Genomic DNA, 22,504 nt, shown 5'->3' on the forward strand with positions numbered 1-22,504 from the left:
CGCTCTGCCTTCAGTGCTGAAGCACAGATTCTGGAACTCAACTGCTGCTGCTTCACGGCTTCAACAGTGGAAGAAAAGTGACAGTGCTTTGGAGCATCTGGGTTCATTCTTTGCCCACACTGCGCTACTACGAAGACAAGCCCGTCTGTAGCTGATGCTCTGTAGACCAACAACTCTGGTGACATTGATACTGGAGCTCTGCAGATCAATATTATATATTATGCCCTGGTGACCTCTGTCTTGCCACGGCCCTGGGAAATACAACAACATATTTCAAAGTTGAACATCAAGTGCTGCCTACACAGAATGAGGTGCTATTCCAGCATTAGCATTAGCTTCTGTCTCAGTGTGGCGCTTGAACATGGACTTCTGTGAGTTTGCATCTGTGTTTCCATATTTCCCACTGAGTCAGATGCTCCATATGCTGCTGTTACAAAACCACAGCAAACACAGCATCATTCAGAGGTGCTGACCAATCAGATGCTTGGAGAGAGAAGGTGATCAACCAATGACGCGCTGACCGATTAGTCGACCCTTCTTCGTCCCCCACAGACTGCTTTCAGCTCAAGCTAATGTGAGATGGAGGATCAAATCAAGAGTTTAAAGTCTTGTCAAAATAGAGGATTGTTTGTTGATGACACTCTCTTTCACAGCCTGAGCTGGTGTTTCCTGTCAGAGAGAAGTGGTTCCCTTCTGTCCTCAGTCCTCAGCTCTCCGTCCTCTCATCTGACACACCTGAACCTGAGCCACAATCGGTACCTAAAGGATCCAGGAGTGGAGCTGCTGTCTGCTGGACTGAAGAGCCCACACTGTCACCTGGAGACTCTCAGGTCAGAACACATCAGCTCCTCTCTTCAGCTCTGCTCCACAACTGGACAGTTCTGCTCTCACGATTCTCTGAAACGCTGTTCCTCCTTCACCACAGTCTGTCAGGGTGTAGGGTCTCAGAGAGAGGCTGTGCTTCTCTGGCCTCAGCTCTGACCTCTAACCCCTCCCATCTGAGAGAGCTGGACCTGAGCTTCAACCATCCAGGAGGACCAGGACTGAAGCTGCTGTCTGCTGGACTGGAGAGTCCAGACTGGAGGCTGGAGACTCTCAGGTATGGACAGAGCAGCAGAACTGACAGAGGGGATGTGGGTGTGTGATGCTGCTCAGACTACTCATCTCAACTGAGCACATTAATCCAAACACATGCCATGTTCTACTGCTGGACACCAGTGGAAGCACCCAGGAGACAGTAGAGACTGAGCTGCTGTTGAGAGATCAATCTTTGTTGTCATCCACTTAGCAATAGTCCTGACACATCTGAAGTCACATGGATCTGCTCTCATCCTTCTGACTCTTTCTTCCTCCAGGCTGGATCACTGTGGACCACAGAGGTTAACATCTGGACTGGAGAGATGTAAGTCTGTATCTTGTTGCTTCATGAGAGCTCCTCGACTCTGTCAGCTTCTAGTGGAGCAGCTGTGATGTTAGTGACGTCATGTGACCCTTGGATCTGCTGCTGGAACTTGTCTTCATCAAGTCCAGGTCACTGCCTAGAACACTGCTCACCAACGTGGTGTCCAGCTACAGCTAGTGAGGATCCTCTATGCAGATCTAGAAGCAGCACTGTGGACTTTCCTCATCATCCAATATTGATTCACTAACTCTCTTCAGTCTTTGACTCCAGAGTCTCAGGGGTTCTGAGCATCACCATGTTCCCTAAACTAGACTGATGTTAGCGACAGGCTAGCTTAGCTCCTGACCTCACATGGAGACACTTGTGTCTTTCACATGGGACATCAGCTGCTCCAGATTATTCTGGGATGTTCCAGTCCTCCTGGTTCTCCTCTTGAGGTGGGACCAGTCTCAGATGACTGTTGACCCGACACAGTTTGGACCTGTGGGCTCATGATCTCCACTGTAGCTCATGTTGACCAACAGTCTGTTCTTCCTCCATCATCACCACGTGTGTCTTCTTCTCTCAGACTTCCGTCCACTCTCACTGGACCCAGACACAGCTCACCAGCGCCTCCTTCTGTCCAACAACAACAACATGGTGGAGCTAGTGACGGAGGATCAGGAGTATCTGGACCATCCCGACAGGTTTGAGCGGTGTCCTCAGGTGATGAGCAGAGATGCTGTGACTGGTCCCTGTTACTGGGAGGTGGAGTGGAGAGGAAGAGTTTCTGTGGCCGTGACTCTCAGGAGAGACGGAAAGAAAGAAGATGAGTCTGAGTTTGGACAGAACCGTTATTCCTGGAGTCTGAGCTGTGATGATGCTGGATATAAATTCTGTCACAATAAGAGAGAAACTGCCATCGAGAGCTCAGAAGTCTCTCACAGAGTTGCAGTGTTGCTGAACGCACCTGCTGGATTTTTGGAAGTCTACAGAGTCTCCTCTGGAGTCAGGACCCCCCTCTACACCTTATTCACCTCCACTGAACCTTTGCACCTGGGATTTGGACTCAGAGAGGCTCCTGGTTCCTCAGTGTGTGTGTGTGTGTGACCCGGGTTTGTGAGTGTGTTGGTCCAACAAACTGGGGGCGCTGGTTCAAACTCCCATCCAAACTGCTGACCGTGAGGAATGAATATTTCCTGGCACTGTAATGGATCTTTGTCTTTTACCACCCAGATTCCCCATTAAAATGATTGGATAATTCGATTTTTTGTGTTTATTCTTTGTGTGTATTATGTCTCAATATACGGAGATGATGCTGTGTTTCAACTGTGCCGTTTATTCAGATGGTTACTGTCACACACTGCTTGACGGTAATAACCATATACACATTTGCCCCTCCCTTTCCATGGGAACAAACAGTGTAAAGTACAAAATAACAGCACTTAACACAAATAAGCAAAGCAAATCGTTGTCCTCACGCAGCTGGGTAAACCAGTTTACCACTGGAGAGACAGGCTGCACAGTCTCAGGCAATTTTTCACGTTTTTCACCCGTTGTTTGGGATAAAGACATTCCACGAGTACCTTTATGGGAACAAATTCACCATTGTGACAAATTATGAACCGTTATTGTCACTTTTCAATGAGTTGAAAGCAGTTCCACAGAAGGCTTCTCCCAGAATCCAGAGATGGGCAGTTCCACTTCAAGCCTATGAGTGTGCCATAGTATACAAAGACGGGAAACACCACAGTAATGCTGATGCATGAAGTCGCTTACCTTTGCCTGAAAGCCTGCTGTAGTCACAGCAGAGGGAAGAGTTCTCATGCTGGGAAGTTCGGACATCACGCTGGTGACTGAGCAGCAGCAGACGGTGTTGGAGTGAAGAAGCCAGGTGACGGTGTATGTGTATATGTGAGTCTGAAGCTGAAAGTGCCTGTTCCGAGTATACGTAGAAGTTGATATTAAAATCTTTCCGTTCAAGACAAGAGTTGCCTGAGTTACTTCACTGTGTAAATCTTGCATGAATTGGTGGCAAAAAAAGATGCAGATCAGTGACCAAAATCAAATCATTTTCTGATATTCTCATCCAAATCCAAATTGATTTTGAATGCAGACAATCCAACCTTGTCGGAGTCACGAGCTCCTTGGGGCTGCAGTGCTACTTCCACCTGCTGCCCGCTTCTTATAATTGCACTCGGGAAATTGAACTCAAGATAAAATATGTGTTGTGATATTGGTTAAAAACATCATGACAGCGAGGCAGCAATGAGTGGCCTGGTTGAGCGCTGTCTAGTCCGATCACACCACGCGTATCCAGACCGTTCCCTCAATATTACTTTTCAGTCACCAGTGAAACGTCATTCATCAGTCCGTAGACCAAAGGTGTAGCTGTATGACACGCAGTCGTTCTACTGAGGACCCCTCATCCATACACAGGTGACCTGCACGCTGCCTGTCCTGGATGGAAATTCCTTTTGAGCATTTTACGGAGAGAAGCACAAAATAATTAACTGAAACTGGAGTGAATATGGCGACGCACATGCCGCTTATAGGGGCAGTCGAGAGGAGAAATTGCAGTTCATTGCTTCCACTGCAGGACACTTGAGGGGACTGGTGGTTCTTAGTTGTGATCGCAACATCGGCATCTCCTGGAGGAAAGAAGAAGGTCGAGCTGTTCCTCCTGTCTCCCAACAATCCTCCTCAAAGATATCAACTAGATTTGAAGCAACTGAGAGAAAGCAAAGAAAAAACAAGGAAAATTCACATGACAGGCTCAAATGAAAATATGAGAATGTCCAATATGAATGAGTTCTGAAATAATTTGCTGCTGAAACAATCGTAAAAAGTAGCTATGATCCGCTGAACAGAAGTGAAAGTACTTTAAGTAAGTAAGTAAGTAAGCATTTAAAGAATTTAGGTGTGGCCAGCGAAGACAACTTCCTCTTTAGAAAGTTCAGTCTTGAAAGTTCAATATTGTTTTTGAAAGGTGAGCGAAGAGCTGAGGTGAGTTCATACATGGATGCTTGATTTGTTCTGCGCTTGTGTTTATAGAGGCTTCATCGTCTGACAGACGCTGCTGAGGTTGTTGAATTCTCTCCAGATTTAAAACTACATTATGCAGTTTGATAGAATCTGGCCTGGTTTTCTTGTCTGTCTGGTTCTGGTGCTGGAGTTGAATAAAAACAAGCCCAAATTATTGATATTTCAAACATTATTGTTATAGTTTCCATAATAATTGTGGCTTTCTCTGTTACCTGATTAATGCCATACTTTGCTCCATTTTGGGAAATATTTGTTTTATGTCAATGACTGACGTATTTGCGCAGCTCTCAACCAAATGTAATAATGGCGCAGGACTTTATTTGTCAGGACTTTATTTGGTTTTGTTGTCCCTCTGGTTCATACAGTCAGGACGATCAGCAGGTTTCACCTGTCGAGGAAAAGGTTGAAAAGTTGTTTGACGGGCCAAATGAGGCGCAGATTGGAGGCTTGTGTCGAGCCAATATGAGCGTGTAAAGAAGTGCAGTGAGATTGGGAGGAGCTCATGAAGATATCACTTGTTAGTTATTACAGTCAAGGTCAGTCAAGTATTCAGGACACTAAGGTGCTGAAATGTTATTGTTCAGTGAAGACTGATGCAGGATTGTGCTCTCTCTCTCTCTCTCTCTCTCTCTCTCTCTCAGTATCACTGCTGGTTGAGTGGACAGAGTTCACTGTTGTGATCCACAAAAAACTTATGCACCGCATCTTGTTTTGATGTCAGTGTTGCAACAGTCAGGTATTTTGTTTCATGGAAATTGATACTGAGTAACTTGTTTTGGTTTCAGCAGTAGTTGGGGAATTGCTTTATAAAGTCAAAGAAGTTCTGATGAGTCGTTGCAGTGTTTTACTGTGCTCACCCACCAGTTTTAAGCTATGCCCAATTCCCTGTCTGAGGAGCATGAAAGGACTCCATATTAAAATGGTCAGGTGGATGGAGGCAGTCTCAGTGACGCAAACATGGAACTGTTGAAGATTGAATATTGATGTGAAAATTAAAGAGATTTTAAACTTGAAAAGACAAGCTACGCGAGTGAAAGCCGATGACCAGGCGACACACACACAGACGCACATCTGAGTTGAACGACAAACACAAACAACACCTGAGTTAATCTTTCACAGGACACAGCCCCTCGCTCACTGGGCGAGGTCCCTCCATCAGAGTGAGGATCAGAAGGAGCTGGAAGCTTCATCTGCAAACATGGACACAAGTCTTCAGACCAGCGGAGCGATGCTCACAGGTCAGTGTCTTTAACGCGACAGATTGTAACACAGATGGTAGAAAGGTCGGCTTGTGATTGTGAGGTTGCAGGTTTGATCCCAGCATCCTGGCATGTTTGCGTCGCAGCCTACTGCCGTCAGTGTGTGAATGGGTGACTCAGCGAAAAGCACTTGGGTTGCTGGATGAGGATAGAAAGCGCTGTGTAAGGTTGAGCTGAGACTGAGGTCAGTGAGGTCACAGAGAAGAACCAGTGGCTCTGATGAGCAGCAGGTTCTTCCATCCACCATCAGACCTCACAATGCTGACCTCCATGTGGAATGTTGACATCACATGTGATGGACTCTTCTGTCCATGTCTTCTTTCTTCTCTCATGACTTTGTTCTGCTGCTCTGAACCTTATGAATGAAGTTCTGTTGTTGACAAGAACCACCCGTGATGATGCTGTTGTGTTTGTGTGAAGGTGTGGAAAGAGAGGAGGAAGCTCCTCCCTCTAAAGCCCCTCTGGGTGAGGACCATGGCAGCCAGACCAGAGCTCAGAGGTGAGAAGATCAAGAAGATCAATTCTTCTGTCAGAGCTACAAATACCATTTTCACACTGCAACTTCTGTGTTCAGCTCAGAGCCACTCACATCAGAAGCTGCTGGACGAGGACACAGACCTGGACCTGCTCCCAGCTGTGTGTCTCTGAAGAGTGACAGGTCTATGGAAAGACCTGTTTACTTCAGTAGTGTACAGAACGATCAGAGGAGGAGCAAGTGAGTGGCAGACCAGGCACAAGACTGAGGGGGCATCTGGTGATCAGATGGTGAATCATAGATTGGAGTGTTCATCAGAGTTGTGTCTCCATCAGGCTTAATCGGGAGAAACCAGAAGATCTTGAACTCAGCTGTGTGTCTCTGAAGAGTGGCGCATCGAAGAATCTTAACATTTATTTCAAAGGTGGACAAGGGCCTTCAGGAGAGAGGTGAGGGTTTCTGTCCCTCTCCACTCATGTGATTGTTGGGTCTGTGCAAAGGCCTCTGAGGCACCTTCTGCTTGGACTGAAGCCCTCAGATGTTCAGCAGCTTCACCTCAGTTGATATTTCAGCATGGACAACAATAATAGAGCTAATAGCAGCTGCTGTCAGACAGACAGCTGCTGCTGGACTCAGAAAGAATTCCACACCTTCGTGCCCATTATTAACTTTACTACTTATACTTGATGAACTTTACTGCACTGGATCATTCATCTGTTGGTGAAGAAGGTTTTGAGTTGTTGCATCAAGCAGCAGAATTCTAAACAACCTCCTACGTTCTTGTCCTCCAAGTCTCCTGGAAGCATTTTCATGAGATCAGATGAGACTGTCTTTATTCTTCCCACTATCTGGAAATGCTGGTTGTTATGGCAGGTTCTGGTGTTTATTCCACTGGAGTCAAACGTGCTGCTCCACGACGAGGAAACTGCACATTCTAGAGAAGAAGCAATGAACTGAACTGATGAAACATGAACTCATGACTGAAGTTCGTAACAAAGTCTGTTTCATCTGGTTTCCATGAATCTGGAACTAGATTGATCTGTTTCAGCTGGGCTGCACCTGGAAGAGTCACAGTCTGAGTCTTGACCTTCATCAGATCATCAGTGTCCTTGTGAAAGTGAGGCTTATTTACTGTCTGATGTTCTTCACAGAGAGGATCAGCAGGTCTCAGATGTTCTCAGTCTCCAGTGTGTCCAGCACCATCAGACAGATCTGGACTCCACACTTCAGGTGTGTTCAAGTGTTAGCTCCTCCTGCTAACAACAACAGATGCTAACTCACCAGTCAGGATTCTGGTCACCTCTGAAGGTCAGCAGGTTTTCCCTCACATGATCAGGTCACATGTTTATGTTGCAGCTCCTTGAGGAGACTGTCATGACCCTGGTGAAGAAGGAAGTGAGGAGAGTCCAAAGGTTCCTCAGTCCAGATGATCCCAAATACCAGGATGATGAGGAAGAGGTGAAGGTGAAGTGTGATGAGGAGCAGATGAGGAGCAGCAGAGAAGCTTTCCTGGACTTCATCATGAACCTCCTGAGGAGCATGGAGGAGGAGGAGCTTGCTGGTCGTGTGTGGAGCAGTAAGAGGATTTGAACCTTCAACCTGCTGAATGTGAAGCATTTTTTCTAAAGGTCCATTTGAGCTGAAATACCTGGAGCTGATGAGAAGAATGATCTGAAGCTTGAGCAGAGTCACCTTCCAGCATCCTCTGATCATGTGACTTCTCTGTTCATTCAGGAAGTCGTACTGGAACGTGTGCAGGACGACTGAAGAGGAGCCTGCAGAAGAAGTTCCACAGTGTGTCTGAGGGAGTGGCTAAAGCAGGGAACTCTGCCCCTCTGAATCAGATCTACACAGAGCTCTACATCACCGAGGGGGGCACAGACCAGGTCAACCAGGAGCACGAGGTCCGACAGATCGAAGCAGTGACCAGGAAGCAGAGCAGACCAGAAAGGACCATCAGACAAGAAGACCTCTTTAAAGCCTCAGCTGAGAGAGAGGGACCATTCAGGAGCCTGCTGACAAAGGGCGTGGCTGGCATTGGGAAGACCCTCCTGACACAGAAGCTGACTGTGGACTGGGCTGCAGGCAAAGCCCACCAGAACTTCCAGCTCATGTTTCCTTTCACCTTCAGGGAGTTGAACCTGCTGAAAGAGAAGCAGTTGAGTTTGGTGGACCTTGTTCATCGCTTCTTTCCTGAAACTAAAGAATCAGGACTCAGCAGCTTTGAAGGAGTCCAGGTTCTGTTCATCTTGGACGGTCTGGACGAGTGTCGACTCCCTCTGGACTTCAACAGCCAGGTCCTGACAGAAGCTACAGAGTCCACCTCAGTAGACGTCCTGCTGACCAACCTCATCAGGGGGAAGCTGCTTCCCTCAGCTCACCTCTGGATCACCACACGACCTGCAGCAGCCAATCAGATCCCTCCTGAGTGTGTGGACATGGTGACCGAGGTCAGAGGGTTCACTGACCTCCAGAAGGAGGAATACTTCAGGAGGAGGTTCAAAGATGAGCAGCAGACCACCATCATCTCTCACATCAGGAGCTCACGAAGCCTCTACATCATGTGTCACATCCCCATCTTCTGCTGGATCACTGCCACAGTTCTGGAGGACATGTTGAAGAGCAGAGAGACCAGAGAGCTGCCCAAGACCCTGACTGAGATGTACATCCACTTCCTGGTGGTTCAGGCCAAAGTCGAGAAGCTCAAGTACCATGGTGGAGCTGGGACAGACACAGTTTGGGATCCTGAGAGCAGGAAGATGATTGAGTCTCTGGGAAAACTGGCTTTTGAGCAGCTGCAGAGAGGAAACTTGATCTTCTATGAATCAGACCTTATAGAGTGTGGCATCGACATCACAGCTGCTGCACTTTACTCAGGAGTCTTCACACAGATCTTCAGAGAGGAGAGAGGACTGTACCAGGACAAGGTCTTCTGCTTCATCCACCTGAGTCTGCACGAGTTTCTGGCTGCTCTTTATGTCCACCTCACGTTTTTCAACTCTGGAGTCAATCTACTCGATTCACAACAAACATCTGTACTGACAAGAATCTTAAGACACAAACATCACATGAAACAGTTCTACCAGAGAGCAATAAATGAAGCTGTAGAAAGTACCACTGGACATCTGGACTTGTTCCTGCGCTTCCTTCTGGGTCTGTCTCTGCAGAGCAGCCAGAGTCTCCTTCCAGGTTTGTTGCCACAGACAGGAAGTAGCTCCTGGAGCCATCAGCACACAGCAAAGCTCATCAAGAAGAAGATAAGTGAGAAAGTGTCTCCAGAGAGAATCATCAATCTGTTCCACTGTCTGAGTGAAGTGAAGGACATTTCTCTAGTGGAGCAGGTCCAACAGCAGCTGAGGTCAGGACGTCTCTCCACAGCTCAACTGTCTCCTGCTCAGTGGTCCACCCTGGCCTTCATCTTACTGTCCTCAGAGGAAGATCTGGAGGTGTTTGACCTGAAGAAATACTCTGGTTCAGACAAGGTTCTTGAGAGGCTCCTGCCTGTGGTCCAAGCTTCAAAACAAGTTCTGTAAGTGGATGAAACACTGAAACATCTTTGATGATGTGAACGGAACATGAAGGTTTGATTTCCTTGTTCTTTTTATTCAGACTGAGAGACTGTCAGCTGTCACACAGAAGTGGTTCCATTCTGTCCTCAGTCCTCAGCTCTCCGTCCTCTCGTCTGACACAACTGGACCTGAGCTACAACTACAAGCTGGACGATCCAGGAGTGGAGCTGCTGTCTGCTGGACTGAAGAGTCCACACTGTCACCTGGAGACTCTCAGGTCAGAACACGTCATGTGTCCAGCTTCAGAGCTGAAATGTGAAAGTCAGTGGTGGGGACAAAAAAACAACTTAACAAAAACAAAAAATAAACTAAACCCTGAGCTGGATGAGATTGTGAAGCAGAAGAAATGTATTTCCATCCCACGTTCCAGCAAACACACAGCAGCATCTTCCATCTCCATGTGATTTCAGGGATCAAAAGGAGCAGAGAGAAGAAAGAGTCTGGTCATATCTGTCCCTTTTTAATGAGCCTTTTCTTTCCCCACTCAGAGTCACTTGGCGACCTGTTCTTAGTGTAAACTACTGTCATGTTAGTAGGATAGTATTGATGTGATCCAGTGGTGGAGGTGGGAGGTGTTTAGTTCATCAACTAGTTTGATGAACTAACAGCAGCAGTGGAGTAACTGAGCGAAATGACCTGCCAGCCAACTCCATCATGACCTTGATCTTTAATTCATAGTTGCGCCCATCTATGGCTCTGATAATGGTGACCTTGTGATGTCCTGATGCTGCTGTTGAGTTTGACTCCATGTCTTCTCCTGAATATCAGTAACTACAATGCAAATCAGACTGACATGACGTGACACTCGTGTCTTGTCTTTTCAACTGATGAAGGTCAGACTGGCCAGTAGATAAGGTGACTTGACTTGCTCAAAAAGAAATGACTTGGGACTTGCACATGTGTGACATGGTCCCATGATGTTGGTGTCAGCTGTCACACGTGGAGGTGAGATGATGGTTACCATGGGAACGGGCCAGATGTGAACACTGGTCCAGATGAATCAAAAGCTGCTGCTGTTGTAATGCTAACACTCAACTGCAGAGCTAACGCTATGGTTGCATCACTCAACACTTCAACACTGGGACATTGGAGGACGACATCTGATGACGACAAAGTCACTAGCCTGAAGTCCTCTGTCTCGAGTGTCCACCATTCTCACTGCCAACAGTCACAGACTCAGCCACACGGGGGCGCTGCAGTACAGTGATTCCAGGAAGCTGACTGAATGATTTTTGAATCCTTGTTTATGTTCCACAAATCCAGCATCATTCACTGACGTCACAATAGTTTATGGGGAAGTCTGCTCTTCTACAGAAGCTTTTCCTGCTCTATATTAGAGAGGGAGCTGACGATAAAGTCTCCTTGTGGACAACAACACCCCCAATATTTTGTTGCTTTTTTATCATGTTTGTGTTTTTGTCTTCGTGTTTCTTTTGTCTCAAGTTGATCCTGACTGATATAAAAGTGCTTCAAATATTCCAACAATAATGTGATGATGATCTTCTGAATGGAAAGAGTTCACTGTGTCCTCAAATAATGAGTTGAAAGTCTTGTCAAAACAGAGGATTGAAAAAGTCTCACTTGTTGATGACACTTTTCTCTTTCACAGCCTGAGCTGGTGTCAGCTGTCAGAGAGAAGTGGTTCCCTTCTGTCCTCAGTCCTCAGCTCTCCGTCCTCTCGTCTGACACAACTGGACATGAGCTACAACTATGACCTGGAGGATCCAGGAGTGGAACTGCTGTCTGCTGGACTGAAGAGTCCACACTGTCACCTGGAGACTCTCAGGTCAGAACATGTGTCCAGCATCAGAGCTGAAATGTGAAAGTCAGAGGTGGAGACTCCAGTTTCAGAGAGTCACAATTTTCTCATCAGGTTGCTTTTCAACGCAGCAGCTGATTCTCAGTAGCATCAGTCTTCAGTAGGTTCCTCCTCACTGAGGTTCTAAAATCGCAGATTCTGGAGCTCAACTGCTGCTGCTTCACGGCTCCGACAGTGGAAGAAAAGTGACAGTGCTTTGGAGCGTCTGGGTTCATTGTCTTTGCCCACACTGCACTACTATGAAGACAAGCGCGTCTGTAGCTGATGCTCTGTAGACCAACAACTCATTGATACTGGAGCTCTGCAGATCAATATTATATATTATGCCCCGGTGACCTCTGTCTTGCCACGCCCCTGGGAAATACAACAACATATTTCAAAGTTGAACATCAAGTGCTGCCTACACAGAATGAGGTGCCAATCCAGCATTAGCATTGGCTTCTGTCTCAGTGTGGCGCTTGAACATGGACTTCTGTGATGTTGCGTCTGTGTTTCCACATTTCCCACTGAGTCAGATGCTCCATGTGCTGCTGCTAGAAAAGCACAGCAACTTGTGCTGGAGCACCATTCAGAGGTGCTGACCAATCAGATGCTTGGAGAGAGAAGGTGATCAACCAATGACACGCTGACTGTTAAGTCAGAACCTTTCGTATTGGTCGACCCTCCTTTGTCCCCCACACTCACCTCCACTGCTTTCAGCTCAAGTTAGAGAGTTTAATGTCTTGTCAAAATAAAGGATTTGAAAAGTCTCAGTTGTTGATGACACTCATCTCTTTCACAGCCTGAGCTGGTGTTTGCTGTCAGAGAGAAGTGGTTCCCTTCTGTCCTCAGTCCTCAGCTTTCCGTCCTCTCGTCTGACACAACTGGACCTGAGCTACAACTATGACCTAAAGGATCCAGGAGTGGAGCTGCTGTCTGCTGGACTGAAGAGTCCACACTGTCACCTGGAGACTCTCAGGTCAGAACACATCAGCTCCTCTCTTCAGTTCTGCTCCACAACTGGACGGTTCTGCTCTCATGATTCTCTGAAACACTGTTCCTCCGTCACCACAGTCTGTCAGGGTGTAGGGTCTCAGAGAGAGGCTGTGCTTCTCTGGCCTCAGCTCTGACCTCTAACCCCTCCCATCTGAGAGAGCTGGACCTGAGCTTCAACCATCCAGGAGGACCAGGACTGAAGCTGCTGTGTGCTGGACTGGAGAGTCCAGACTGGAGGCTGGAGACTCTCAGGTATGGACAGAGCAGCAGAACTCACTGACTGAGCTCCAAAGAGCTGAAGAAACTGAACATGTGATCCAGAAGCAGACAGACAGGATGTGGGTGTGTGACGCTGCTCAGACTATTCATCTGAACTGAGCACATGAATCCAAACACATGACATGTTCTCCTGCTGGACACCAGTGGAAGCACCCAGCAGACAGTAGAGACTGAGCTCCTGTTTAGAGATCAATCTTTGTTGTTATCCACTTAGCAATAGTCCTGAAACATCTGAAGTCACATGGATCTGCTCTCATCCTTCTGACTCTTTCTTCCTCCAGGCTGGATCACTGTGGACCACAGAGGTTAACATCTGGACTGGAGAGATGTAAGTCTGTATGCTATTGCTTCGTGAGAACTCCTCGACTCTGTCAGCTTCTAGTGGAGCAGCTGTGATGTTAGTGACGTCATGTCACCCTTGGATCTGCTGCTGGAACTTGTCTTCATCAAGTCCAGGTCACTTCCCAGAACACTGCTCACCAACGTGGTGTCCAGCTACAGCTAGTGAGGAGCCTCCGTGCAGATCTAGAACCAGCACTGTGGACTTTCCTCATCATCCAATATTGATTCATTCACTCTCTTCAGTTCTGTTGACCCGACACAGTTTGGACCCGTGGGCTCACGATCTCCACTGTAGCTCATGTTGACCAACAGTCTGTTCTTCCTCCATCATCACCACGTGTGTCTTCTTCTCTCAGACTTCCGTCCACTCTCACTGGACCCAGACACAGCTCACCGACGCCTCCTGCTGTCCAACAACAACAACATGGTGGAGCTAGTGACGGAGGATCAGGAGTTTCTGGACCATCCCGACAGGTTTGAGCGGTGTCCTCAGGTGATGAGCAGAGAGGCTGTGACTGGTCCCTGTTACTGGGAGGTGGAGTGGAGAGGAAGAGTTTCTGTGGCCGTGACTCTCAGGAGAGACGGAGGGAAAGATGACGAGTCTGAGTTTGGACAGAACCATTATTCCTGGAGTCTGAGCTGCTCTGATGATGCTGGATATAAAGTCTGTCACAACAACAGAGAAATTGTCATCGGGAGCTCAGAAGTCTCTCACAGAGTTGCTGTGTTGCTGAATGCAACTGCTGGAGTTTTGGAAGTCTACAGAGTCTCCTCTGGAGTCAGGACCCCCCTCTACACCTTATTCACCTCCACTGAACCTTTGCACCTGGGATTTGGACTCAGAGAGGCTCCTGGTTCTGGTTCCTCAGTGTGTGTGTGTGACCTGAGTGTGTGAATGTGTTCAAATCCCCATCCAAACTGCTGAAAGTGAGGAATGAATCTGTTTCTGAAACAAACATCTTCTACGTTTGAAGAAGAGAAACTTTCTCTTTCATCACTCTCCTTTCTCCTGTGAACGTCTTCATGTTCTGCTGAGTGGTATCTTCCTGCTCCTTCTATCATCACTGTGTTCAGTCACTGAAAGACTCCTCCAAGTCTCCATCCTCACGTGAAGAAGACTTCAGCACATTCTCAAACCCGTCTGTCCTTCTTCTTCCCTGTGGACAGATCACATGACAACAATCTTCATCCATGAACTCTTGAACTGTCGGTCGACCTTTAGTGAAGAGTTCAGATCAACTTTGAAATATCTGATTGAATGACAACATTTGTGGAGCCACAAAAAGGATTTGTATTTGTTTGTGTCAAAATATTGCAGCCATTTTGAAACAGAAAAAAAATCATATTTGAGATTGGGTCAAATTCTAAAGGTGTCTGAAAACATTTTATGCCACTGTAAATGAACAGAAAATCTAGATTCCCCTCTGGATCTTTGTCTTTTCCCACCAAGATTCCCCACTGAAGTGATTAGAATGGTATCAGTGAGGAAGCGTGCAGCTGAGCTCCTCTCAGTAGATCAGCAACTGTCACCAGAGGAATAATAGTCGAAGCTCACCATCATGGAAAATGACATGTACTGTACCACAGAGGACTCTCCACAGGCCATTTGAATTCCTCCTATCGTGTCCCTGTTTCTGGTTGGAAAGGTTACGGCCGTGGTGTGACAGAGTGTGGTGTGACAGAGTCACAGTAATCAGGAAGCTTAAAGGTACGTTCACACCGAACGTGCCTTTTTAGTCACGGTAGCGTCGTCAGTAGCTGGTAGCTTGCTCAGGTCGTGATTAGTTGCCACCTACCCGGTTCGAACACGTCGCCAAAGTCGCCCGAGGGCGTGGTCTCAAGTTGTGAATTGTGGATTTAAAGATGGCGGAGCTTGGTCACGTACAAGCTGTAGCGGCGCTTTATCTTTTCGAAAAAAGGAAAAAACGACGTCTGTGGGTACATGATGTCCTCCGAAATCGCTCGCAATTTGGCGAGTTTCACCACCTCCTCCAGGAGCTTCGGCTGAATGACGAGCGGTTCCAGCGGTACTTTCGGCTGAACCCAGCCAGTTCGACGACCTGTTGTCCCGGATCGGTGCTCGGATTTCCCATCAGGACACCGACAATCCCCGCGGCTGAATGGCTGTCCATTTGCCTAATCAATGTGTAATGTTATGAAGTGCATCGCATGCGCCGACCTTCCTGCGAGGGAACGGCGGAGGAGGGAGGCCCTCCGCTCGTGGTTCGGTGGCCTGGTCAAGAAGGCTAAGCCGCCCAAGCCCAAGGCGCGCCAGTCCACGACCACAGGTAAGGGCAAGCGGCCAAAGATGAAGTCCTGGGACGAGTATGATGAGAGCGACAAGGTCCGGGTATCCGTGGAGGAGGACCTGGAGCTTCTGTTTGCCGACGTCCCCGCGCCGGCTCAGGACTTGGCCCTGCAGGAAGGCCCGAGTGAGGACGAAGAGGAGGAAGCGGCTGCTCCACCACCAAGACGTTTCCCACTCGACGATATGCCAGAGCTCTTCGCGTCGGCGATGGAGAGGCTGGGATTAAAACCCCCACAGGACCCACATCCTCCTGAGGAAGAAGACTTGTCTTGCTCGGTGCACGAGCTCAAATCCAAGCCAAAGAGGAGGCCGTCGACCACGTGCCTCAAGATTCCGTCGTTGTGGGGATTCTTAAAGAAGGACATGGAGGCCCCAGCGAACGTCAAGACTCCAGCCGATGCATACGAACCGTATGCAAAGGTGGACGGAGTCGACTGGAGGAAAGGCCTCCCACCGCTGGGCGACTCGCTGGCCTTGTGCCTGGCGCCAACCACTTCACCGAGGGCAACAAGGAAGCAGGTCATCTGGGACGAGCATTCTCGCTATACTTATGCCCTGGTGGACAGGGTATACAATTGTGCGACCCAGGTCACGGCGTTGGCCAACAATATGTCTCTTCTGGCCTGCTCCATGGACAGGATGCTCTATGGCAAAGAGGACCTGACCCCAGAGGAGCTACACGAGGCCCAAGTGTCCATGGCCACCTTCTTACGGATGGCGCAGGCCTTCATCAAGGCCGGAGGCAAGCGCTGTTACAAATGGCAGCGCGGAACATGTGGCTTGGCCTTTCGGGACTGGGGAACAAAGAGAGATGCGTCCTCGCTGGTGTCCCCAATTCTGAGGACTCGCTGTTCGGTGAGGGAATTACTGAACATGTGGAGAAGCTGGAGAGTTCACGCAAGACGGCGGGCTCGCTGTCGAGCATGCTGCGCATGGGCTCGGAGAGGAAGCAGCCTCCTTAGAAACAAACAGAACACTCCAGAACACTACCAGAGAGCAAGAAATGGAGCTGTAGAAAGGTCCAAGCTTCAAAGGCAGGTTTCTTTTGTTTTGTGATTTGTAAACTCTGGGTTGTCTCTGATATTCCTTTTCTTGTTAGTTCATTATTGACTTAGTCTTTCACGTATTTTGTTTATTTGTTTCTCTGACCCGGTCTGCCATTGACACTCTTCTTGTAGCAGCTGGGGCCTGGATGGTGTAGGTGACCTGGTGGCGGTTCCTTTTATCGTGTGCTGTGCTGTGGGGGACATGTTTGCATGTTTGTGCAGCTTGGATGCGTTTTTCGGGTTCATCAGTTTGTTGTGTGGTTGGACCCGCTGTCTTAGAGGGTGTCCCCCATCCTGGTGCGCCCCAGCTCCACTATAGTCTTGTTACTTTTATTTTTGATTCTTGGATTTTAGAATTATTTGTATTATTAAAGTATCTATATTTATTAACATGCAACTGGAACCCTGTCTCATGTCTCCCGAGTAAGCGGACCTGCGTGTCCTGAGTTATTATTCTGAAATTCCCAAGGTGGCGTTGTTGGACTCTTAATTTGGGCTGTATTTCATATACACTTGCACACCGACCACCGTAGGGCGCCACAAATACAACAATTGATACATTCACACAGGCGACCCACGTGGTATTTAGTTTCTATATTTGCTTCAGACAACGGATGACTCTCATTGCGAAACTCTTACCTTAAGCAGACATACAATCACTCACAAACAATTTACTTTCATGAGATGAGGAGCGTTTACCCCTCGCTTTTACTGCTCACCTGTGGAGCACACGAGAACGACACGAGTCAGTTTTGCTCACTCAGTTGTTAACTGAGCTACGCATGCGTCACTCATGTGCCTCACGGCGCATGTGCACCACCTCCTGGATAAATAATAATCCAATTGTTTTTCACAAAACAGAAAACATATTATGTTAGTTCAAAAAATAGTGGATGAATGTTTTTTTTTCTTTTTTTAACTAATCAGGTTATTTTCTAACCCACAACAGAATACTGAAGAACAAGGTTTTCAATGAATCATTTCTTATACATCTTGTTTCTACAACATCATGAAATATGTTTCGTCCAAATGTTACTACACGAGAAATCTAACTTTATGAAACCATATGCGATATAAAATGAAATGTATGAACATTTTTGCCAGTGTAACTCATTATGTTATGTAGGTTATCATTACACGCGAAAATATTGATAATGAAACGAATGAAATTACAGATTTTTCACAGGTTAATGTTAGCTCAATGTGGGCGGAGCTCAGCCCATTCTCCAGGCTGCAGCCAGGGGCCTCTCGACCCACATGGGGCCTCAGTGGACTACCTGTAAAATTACGACTGTCAGGCTCCCCTTGACTTTTCAAGTGTGTTTCTCCAGGATGCTTTCTCTTCATGCGGAACATTTAATGCATGTTGTCACTCTGCATGAGAGCCACATGGAGCGTACGGGGTGGAAAACTCACACAGGTGTGGAGAGTGAGAGCTCTGAGAGAGCATTGGTTGTCATGTCTATTAGTTACTAAATCAACGGTAACAAAATTAAATGTCAAAAATACAACAGATAATTGATTTTCAATGCTCCGGAAATTACACATTGATCGATTAACCAATATTAAGGTTGCTATGTGTGGATTCTCAAGCCCTGCTGTCATATATTGATGTTATTATGAGGCATATAAATTTAGGTCAGAATAAATATGACGTCACTGAAGGCCTTGGGTTGAAATACACGCCACTGGTCCTGACCAACCTTCGTATTCAGGTCGCCAATGATGATCCTCAGCTCATGTCGTGGCTGGCTCTCCATCGCCACCTGCAGCTGGTCGTACAAAACCTTTTTTATATGTACACTTCATCAATCCTATCTCCGATATCTCCTGTAATTTTTTCTCCTCCATTTCTTTAAACACGTTCTCAAGAATTGGATTGGAATTGGAATAACAGCATCAGACTTATAATCTGTAGGTCCAAGGTTCAAGTCCCTGTTCGGGCAAAGTATTGATGAGCAATGCATTTTGTCCACATTTCTGGAAGTGCTTTTCGTTTGTTCTTTTTTGTTCAGTTGCAAGTTTTTTTAACTATGGTACTTTGTTACTGTTAATCATTCTCTGGTGAGGAATTGCAGTTATGGAAGATCACAGAAAGTATACTTGAGACAAATTCTGATTAGATTCAGGATTGTTGATCTAAAAAATAGTCCCATTAAAAAAAAAAAACAGTTAAACTGGCAACCCTTTTCTCTCTCATGTCATTTGAACATGGATATATTAATACAGTATTCGCCAGGGGAAAGAAATGTAAGTGACAGATTTCAAGTGTTGAGCGCTTTACTCTTTCGTACCCAACAGGCAATAAAAGAGAGCAAGACTGGGAAACATGAACTGACAAAGAATAGGGCAGAGAAAAGGATTTGTCAGAAGTGGGATTTGAACCCAGGCCTCCATTCAGAGACCAGAAGTCCCATGGTTAGGAAGGTTTATCACCTTGAGTCTGGCGCCTTCGACCGCTCGGCCATCCTGACAACTGACCTTCAGAAGGTCGTCAGCAGATTCATAGAAACTGGAATAACCAGTTAAACCCTGCAAAGTTCAGCGATCACAGCTTTCAGCAAAATTTTTGGACTGTTTATGTTGATTATTTAAATCATATTTTGCTCTTTCCATCTGACTTTTATGTGCTAAGTCTCCAATGTACTTTTACCCCGCAAATGATGATTTTGTTTTTGCAACACAAACCTTTTCACGAATGAAAGCAACATCTTTGTCGTGTTACGGTGTGTGAATATAAAAGTAGTGACCTCATCACTACATTTAAGTTTACAAATAGAAAAGGTTTATTTATGTCCATTATTGCACAGCATCTCCAGAAATTAGATTGTTTTGGAACAGGGCAAAGTAAATGCCTTGTTAAACAAATGTAACTTATTGACACATCATTAACCGTAGCTGGGATTTGGAAGAGTCAGCCTGCCACAAACAAGGAGCAAAGTTTTCAAGGGTCAATACTTCTGTATTTCTGAAAATCTGTCCACCCGATCTGTGAGAAACACAAAACCAAAAAAATAAGGGACCTGAGAACGTTCAATCAGGATTATGGCATGTGTGTGCATTTACTGTAAATGCATTCCATTTCTATGGTGAATGTGTTCATGTTGTGTGGCCAGCGGGTGATACACTTCTCAGGGCGTCAAGTCAGGGCAGAAGGAACCACAGAAGCAGTGGGATGCAAGCTTCGGTTTATTCCACATCAGCATAACATCGTCTCATCGCTTGGCATCGCTATGCATCAAATTGTTCAAAGTACAAACACAATAAATAGAGGCTGGATCAAGGGCGTTCCTCGTACCAGATACACATCGTCACACACGTGCACGCCCACATTTGTCTTCCAGGCAGAGTCGCTGAGACAAGACCTTCAGGGAGCTCCAGAGAAAACAGACATTCCTGTCTACACCCCAAGTCTTCTAGCCGCTCCTCCATTCGGACAGAGGAAGTCTCATGCTCATACTCTACTACGGAATGGTACATACGTACATGATACTCTCGTACGTAATCTGTGATGTTCATTCTCACGCATGGAATGTGTCATTTGCATTCAGAAGCAACAGACCATGAACGGCAGCAATGATCCCTTTTTGAACGCATGAATGGGACATTAGGATGGAGACAACACATCCAAGGTAGATAAGATAAGATAAGATAATGTGCCCAACAGAACTTGAATCTCACACTCTTCATTCCACAGAGAGTTGTGTCCTTAAACCCATTTGCTTGCAGGCCGGTTAGCTCAGATGGTTAGAGCGTGGTGCTAATAACGCCAAGGTCATGGGTTCGATCCCCATACTGGCCATTATTTTATTTTAGAAAATTCCACCCAAATGTATTAAAGAAACGAAATACTGCTTCTCACTATAGTTCTCGCCTGCCAGACTAATGGCCAGAAACTTCCACCCACGATGTATTTTCAACAGGAAGACCTTGCCAAAAGAAAACTTTGCAGCCGTCATCATCAACCCTAACCTGAAGGGATGGATGAAGAAAAGACGAGTTAATCGGGTTTTTCAACGTTGAAAAACCGGGACACAAATTCGGGGCTTGCTGTCAATCTGGCAGGATTGACTGAAGAACTCTAGCCACTTGATATTGGTGCCAACAGGGCATTCAAAGCTGGAATGCGAACTGTGTGGGGACAGTGGATGATAGAAGACGAACACACGTTCACCAAGACAGGGAGACAATGCCGAACAACATACGCCTCTATCTGCCAGTGGATCGTAAATGCCTGGCCTGATATACCAGTCTCAACTGTAGTCCAAGCTTTCAGAGAGGCAGGAATCATCATTGAACTGCCAGACAACAGCAGCGACACTGACTCGAATAATGATGACTTTGACCAGACGGAGCTGGGCATGTTGGATGCTGTATTCAATTTGGACACTGAAGAAGAAGAATTCCAGGGGCGTTGAGTTATTGGGTTATTGTTATATTGTTATTGCTTTGCACTGTTTTGAGACTTCCTATATTCCTATATATTACTATTCCTTACTATATCTAGTGGATACATAACGCAACCCCAGCCACGACTCCAGCTTCTATTCTATGTGCCTCATCATGTGGTACTATGGCAGGACAAAGGAGTAGGAGTCGCAGGTCAAGCTCTGTGTGTCGTTTATTCAGTCTTCAGAACAAAGATTCCCCAGTGCGTGGCATACAGCCTCTATTTAATGAGTCACACCTGTGTGTCCCTACCCATCATCCCACTGGCTAAGACACCACAACCCCAAGCACCCGCTACAGTATGCCGATATATGGAGTCAGTTTTAAAATAGGCCATTCATTCAAGGTGCGTCTTATAATCAGATGCACCTTATAGTGTGGAAAATACGGTAACCTTCAGTGTAACCAGTGATTCTTCTGTCGCCTCTGGGACTCTGCACCTGCTGGCACTCTACGTTGTGTCTGCTTGGATGCGTGTGCAGCGTGGAGAGAAAAGACACTGGCCAGCGTACGAAGATTCCGTGTTTTTTCGAAACACGACTCACATTAGTCCACCACAACCATAAACAAACACATGCACAACCAATCTTTCATTTAGGAAGCAAAAATGAAACACTATTGTTTGACTTCATGAGAAGAATATTTACTCAGTGCATGCCACACATTTCATCACAACTTTTCTCGTCTGTATTGCTCAAGAAAGATGTTTCCAAGCAGCCCGTGATCGTATAGTGGTTAGTACTCTGCGTTGTGGCCGCAGCAACCCTGGTTCGAATCCGGGTCACGGCACTCTGCTTTGCTGTTTTTCATTCAAATTTGTAGGTGCAGGTTTTTTTGTCAAACCCGCACACACAGTTGAATCAATGGGGTTAGTTGGATGCTGCTTGTTTGGTTGAAACAAATAGCTGCACCCACATGGCCCTTTAGGTATTTAGTTTGACGCCAAAGATGAAATATGAATTAGTGTTCGTCGAACAGAGAGAGCTGCTGACTTCCATGAAGATTTGAACTGACAGAATGAATCGACATCAAAAGCCGTATATTTAACATATTTTGCGTGCTTTCACGAATGAAAGCAGCCGCTACTTTTTTCTCGCGGTCTGAACCCTGCGCCTTATAAAACGATGCGGCTAATATATGGATTTTTACAGGGATTTTCCAATCAATCAGCCACCGATTATGAAAGGCTGAACTCGTAGTGATCTGTGAATGCCGACCACTGCCTGTCATTGCCCGTCACAAAATCCGATCACATGTGACAGTAGCTGTTCTGATGAGGCACCGCCCGTGGTCTGTGATGCATCCGCTCCTCCCTCCCGACTCGCCACTCGCTTGGCAACAGCGTGTCTAATGCGGAAGCTTTTTTCAGTCTGTCATGTCAAGTTTGCCTCCTGCAGCACATGCACGTTAAAAGGCGTCAACGCCACGAATTCAATACGATATTTATAACACCAGCACTTGACGGAGCACAGAGAGTTTTCTGGTGCTCATGAAAGTGAAACTGCAGGATATAGCGGTCACTCGCGACACTCGCCGGTCTGAGCGTGACGTTCAGAA

The 22,504-nt window shown here is 46.7% G+C and overlaps 2 protein-coding genes and 2 non-coding genes across 4 annotated transcripts; 3 read left to right on the top strand and 1 right to left on the bottom strand.

Moving 5' to 3' along the window:
• The first annotated feature begins 962 nt into the window (after positions 1–962).
• On the top strand, positions 963–3,266 carry LOC128766303 (neoverrucotoxin subunit alpha-like). The gene is made up of 4 exons (XM_053877825.1): positions 963–1,099; positions 1,356–1,402; positions 1,971–2,473; positions 3,174–3,266. Exons 3-4 carry the CDS (start codon positions 2,039–2,041, stop codon positions 3,264–3,266), a joined length of 528 nt encoding a protein of 175 aa, XP_053733800.1. The 5' UTR covers positions 963–1,099; positions 1,356–1,402; positions 1,971–2,038.
• Positions 3,267–4,327: 1,061 nt separating this feature from the next.
• Positions 4,328–15,475, top strand: LOC128765517 (protein NLRC3-like). Its single transcript, XM_053876188.1, has 14 exons — positions 4,328–4,387; positions 5,546–5,664; positions 6,106–6,184; positions 6,260–6,400; positions 6,496–6,609; positions 7,312–7,390; positions 7,517–7,736; positions 7,895–9,689; positions 9,770–9,946; positions 11,339–11,515; positions 12,330–12,506; positions 12,602–12,775; positions 13,084–13,130; positions 13,501–15,475. The coding sequence occupies exons 2-14, from the start codon at positions 5,625–5,627 to the stop codon at positions 14,037–14,039; spliced, it is 3,759 nt and encodes a 1,252-aa protein (XP_053732163.1). The 5' UTR covers positions 4,328–4,387; positions 5,546–5,624; the 3' UTR covers positions 14,040–15,475.
• A 3,387-nt stretch (positions 15,476–18,862) lies between these two features.
• On the bottom strand, positions 18,863–18,972 carry trnal-caa (transfer RNA leucine (anticodon CAA)). The gene is made up of 2 exons: positions 18,935–18,972; positions 18,863–18,908 (listed from the first exon to the last, which is right to left on the bottom strand). It is a non-coding gene; the product is annotated as a tRNA-Leu (tRNA).
• Positions 18,973–20,226: 1,254 nt separating this feature from the next.
• On the top strand, positions 20,227–20,300 carry trnai-aau (transfer RNA isoleucine (anticodon AAU)). The gene has a single exon. It is a non-coding gene; the product is annotated as a tRNA-Ile (tRNA).
• Positions 20,301–22,504: the final 2,204 nt, after the last annotated feature.

Source organism: Synchiropus splendidus, chromosome 10, assembly GCF_027744825.2.
Source record: "Synchiropus splendidus isolate RoL2022-P1 chromosome 10, RoL_Sspl_1.0, whole genome shotgun sequence".
In the NCBI taxonomy this organism is placed as follows: Eukaryota; Metazoa; Chordata; class Actinopteri; order Syngnathiformes; family Callionymidae; genus Synchiropus; species Synchiropus splendidus.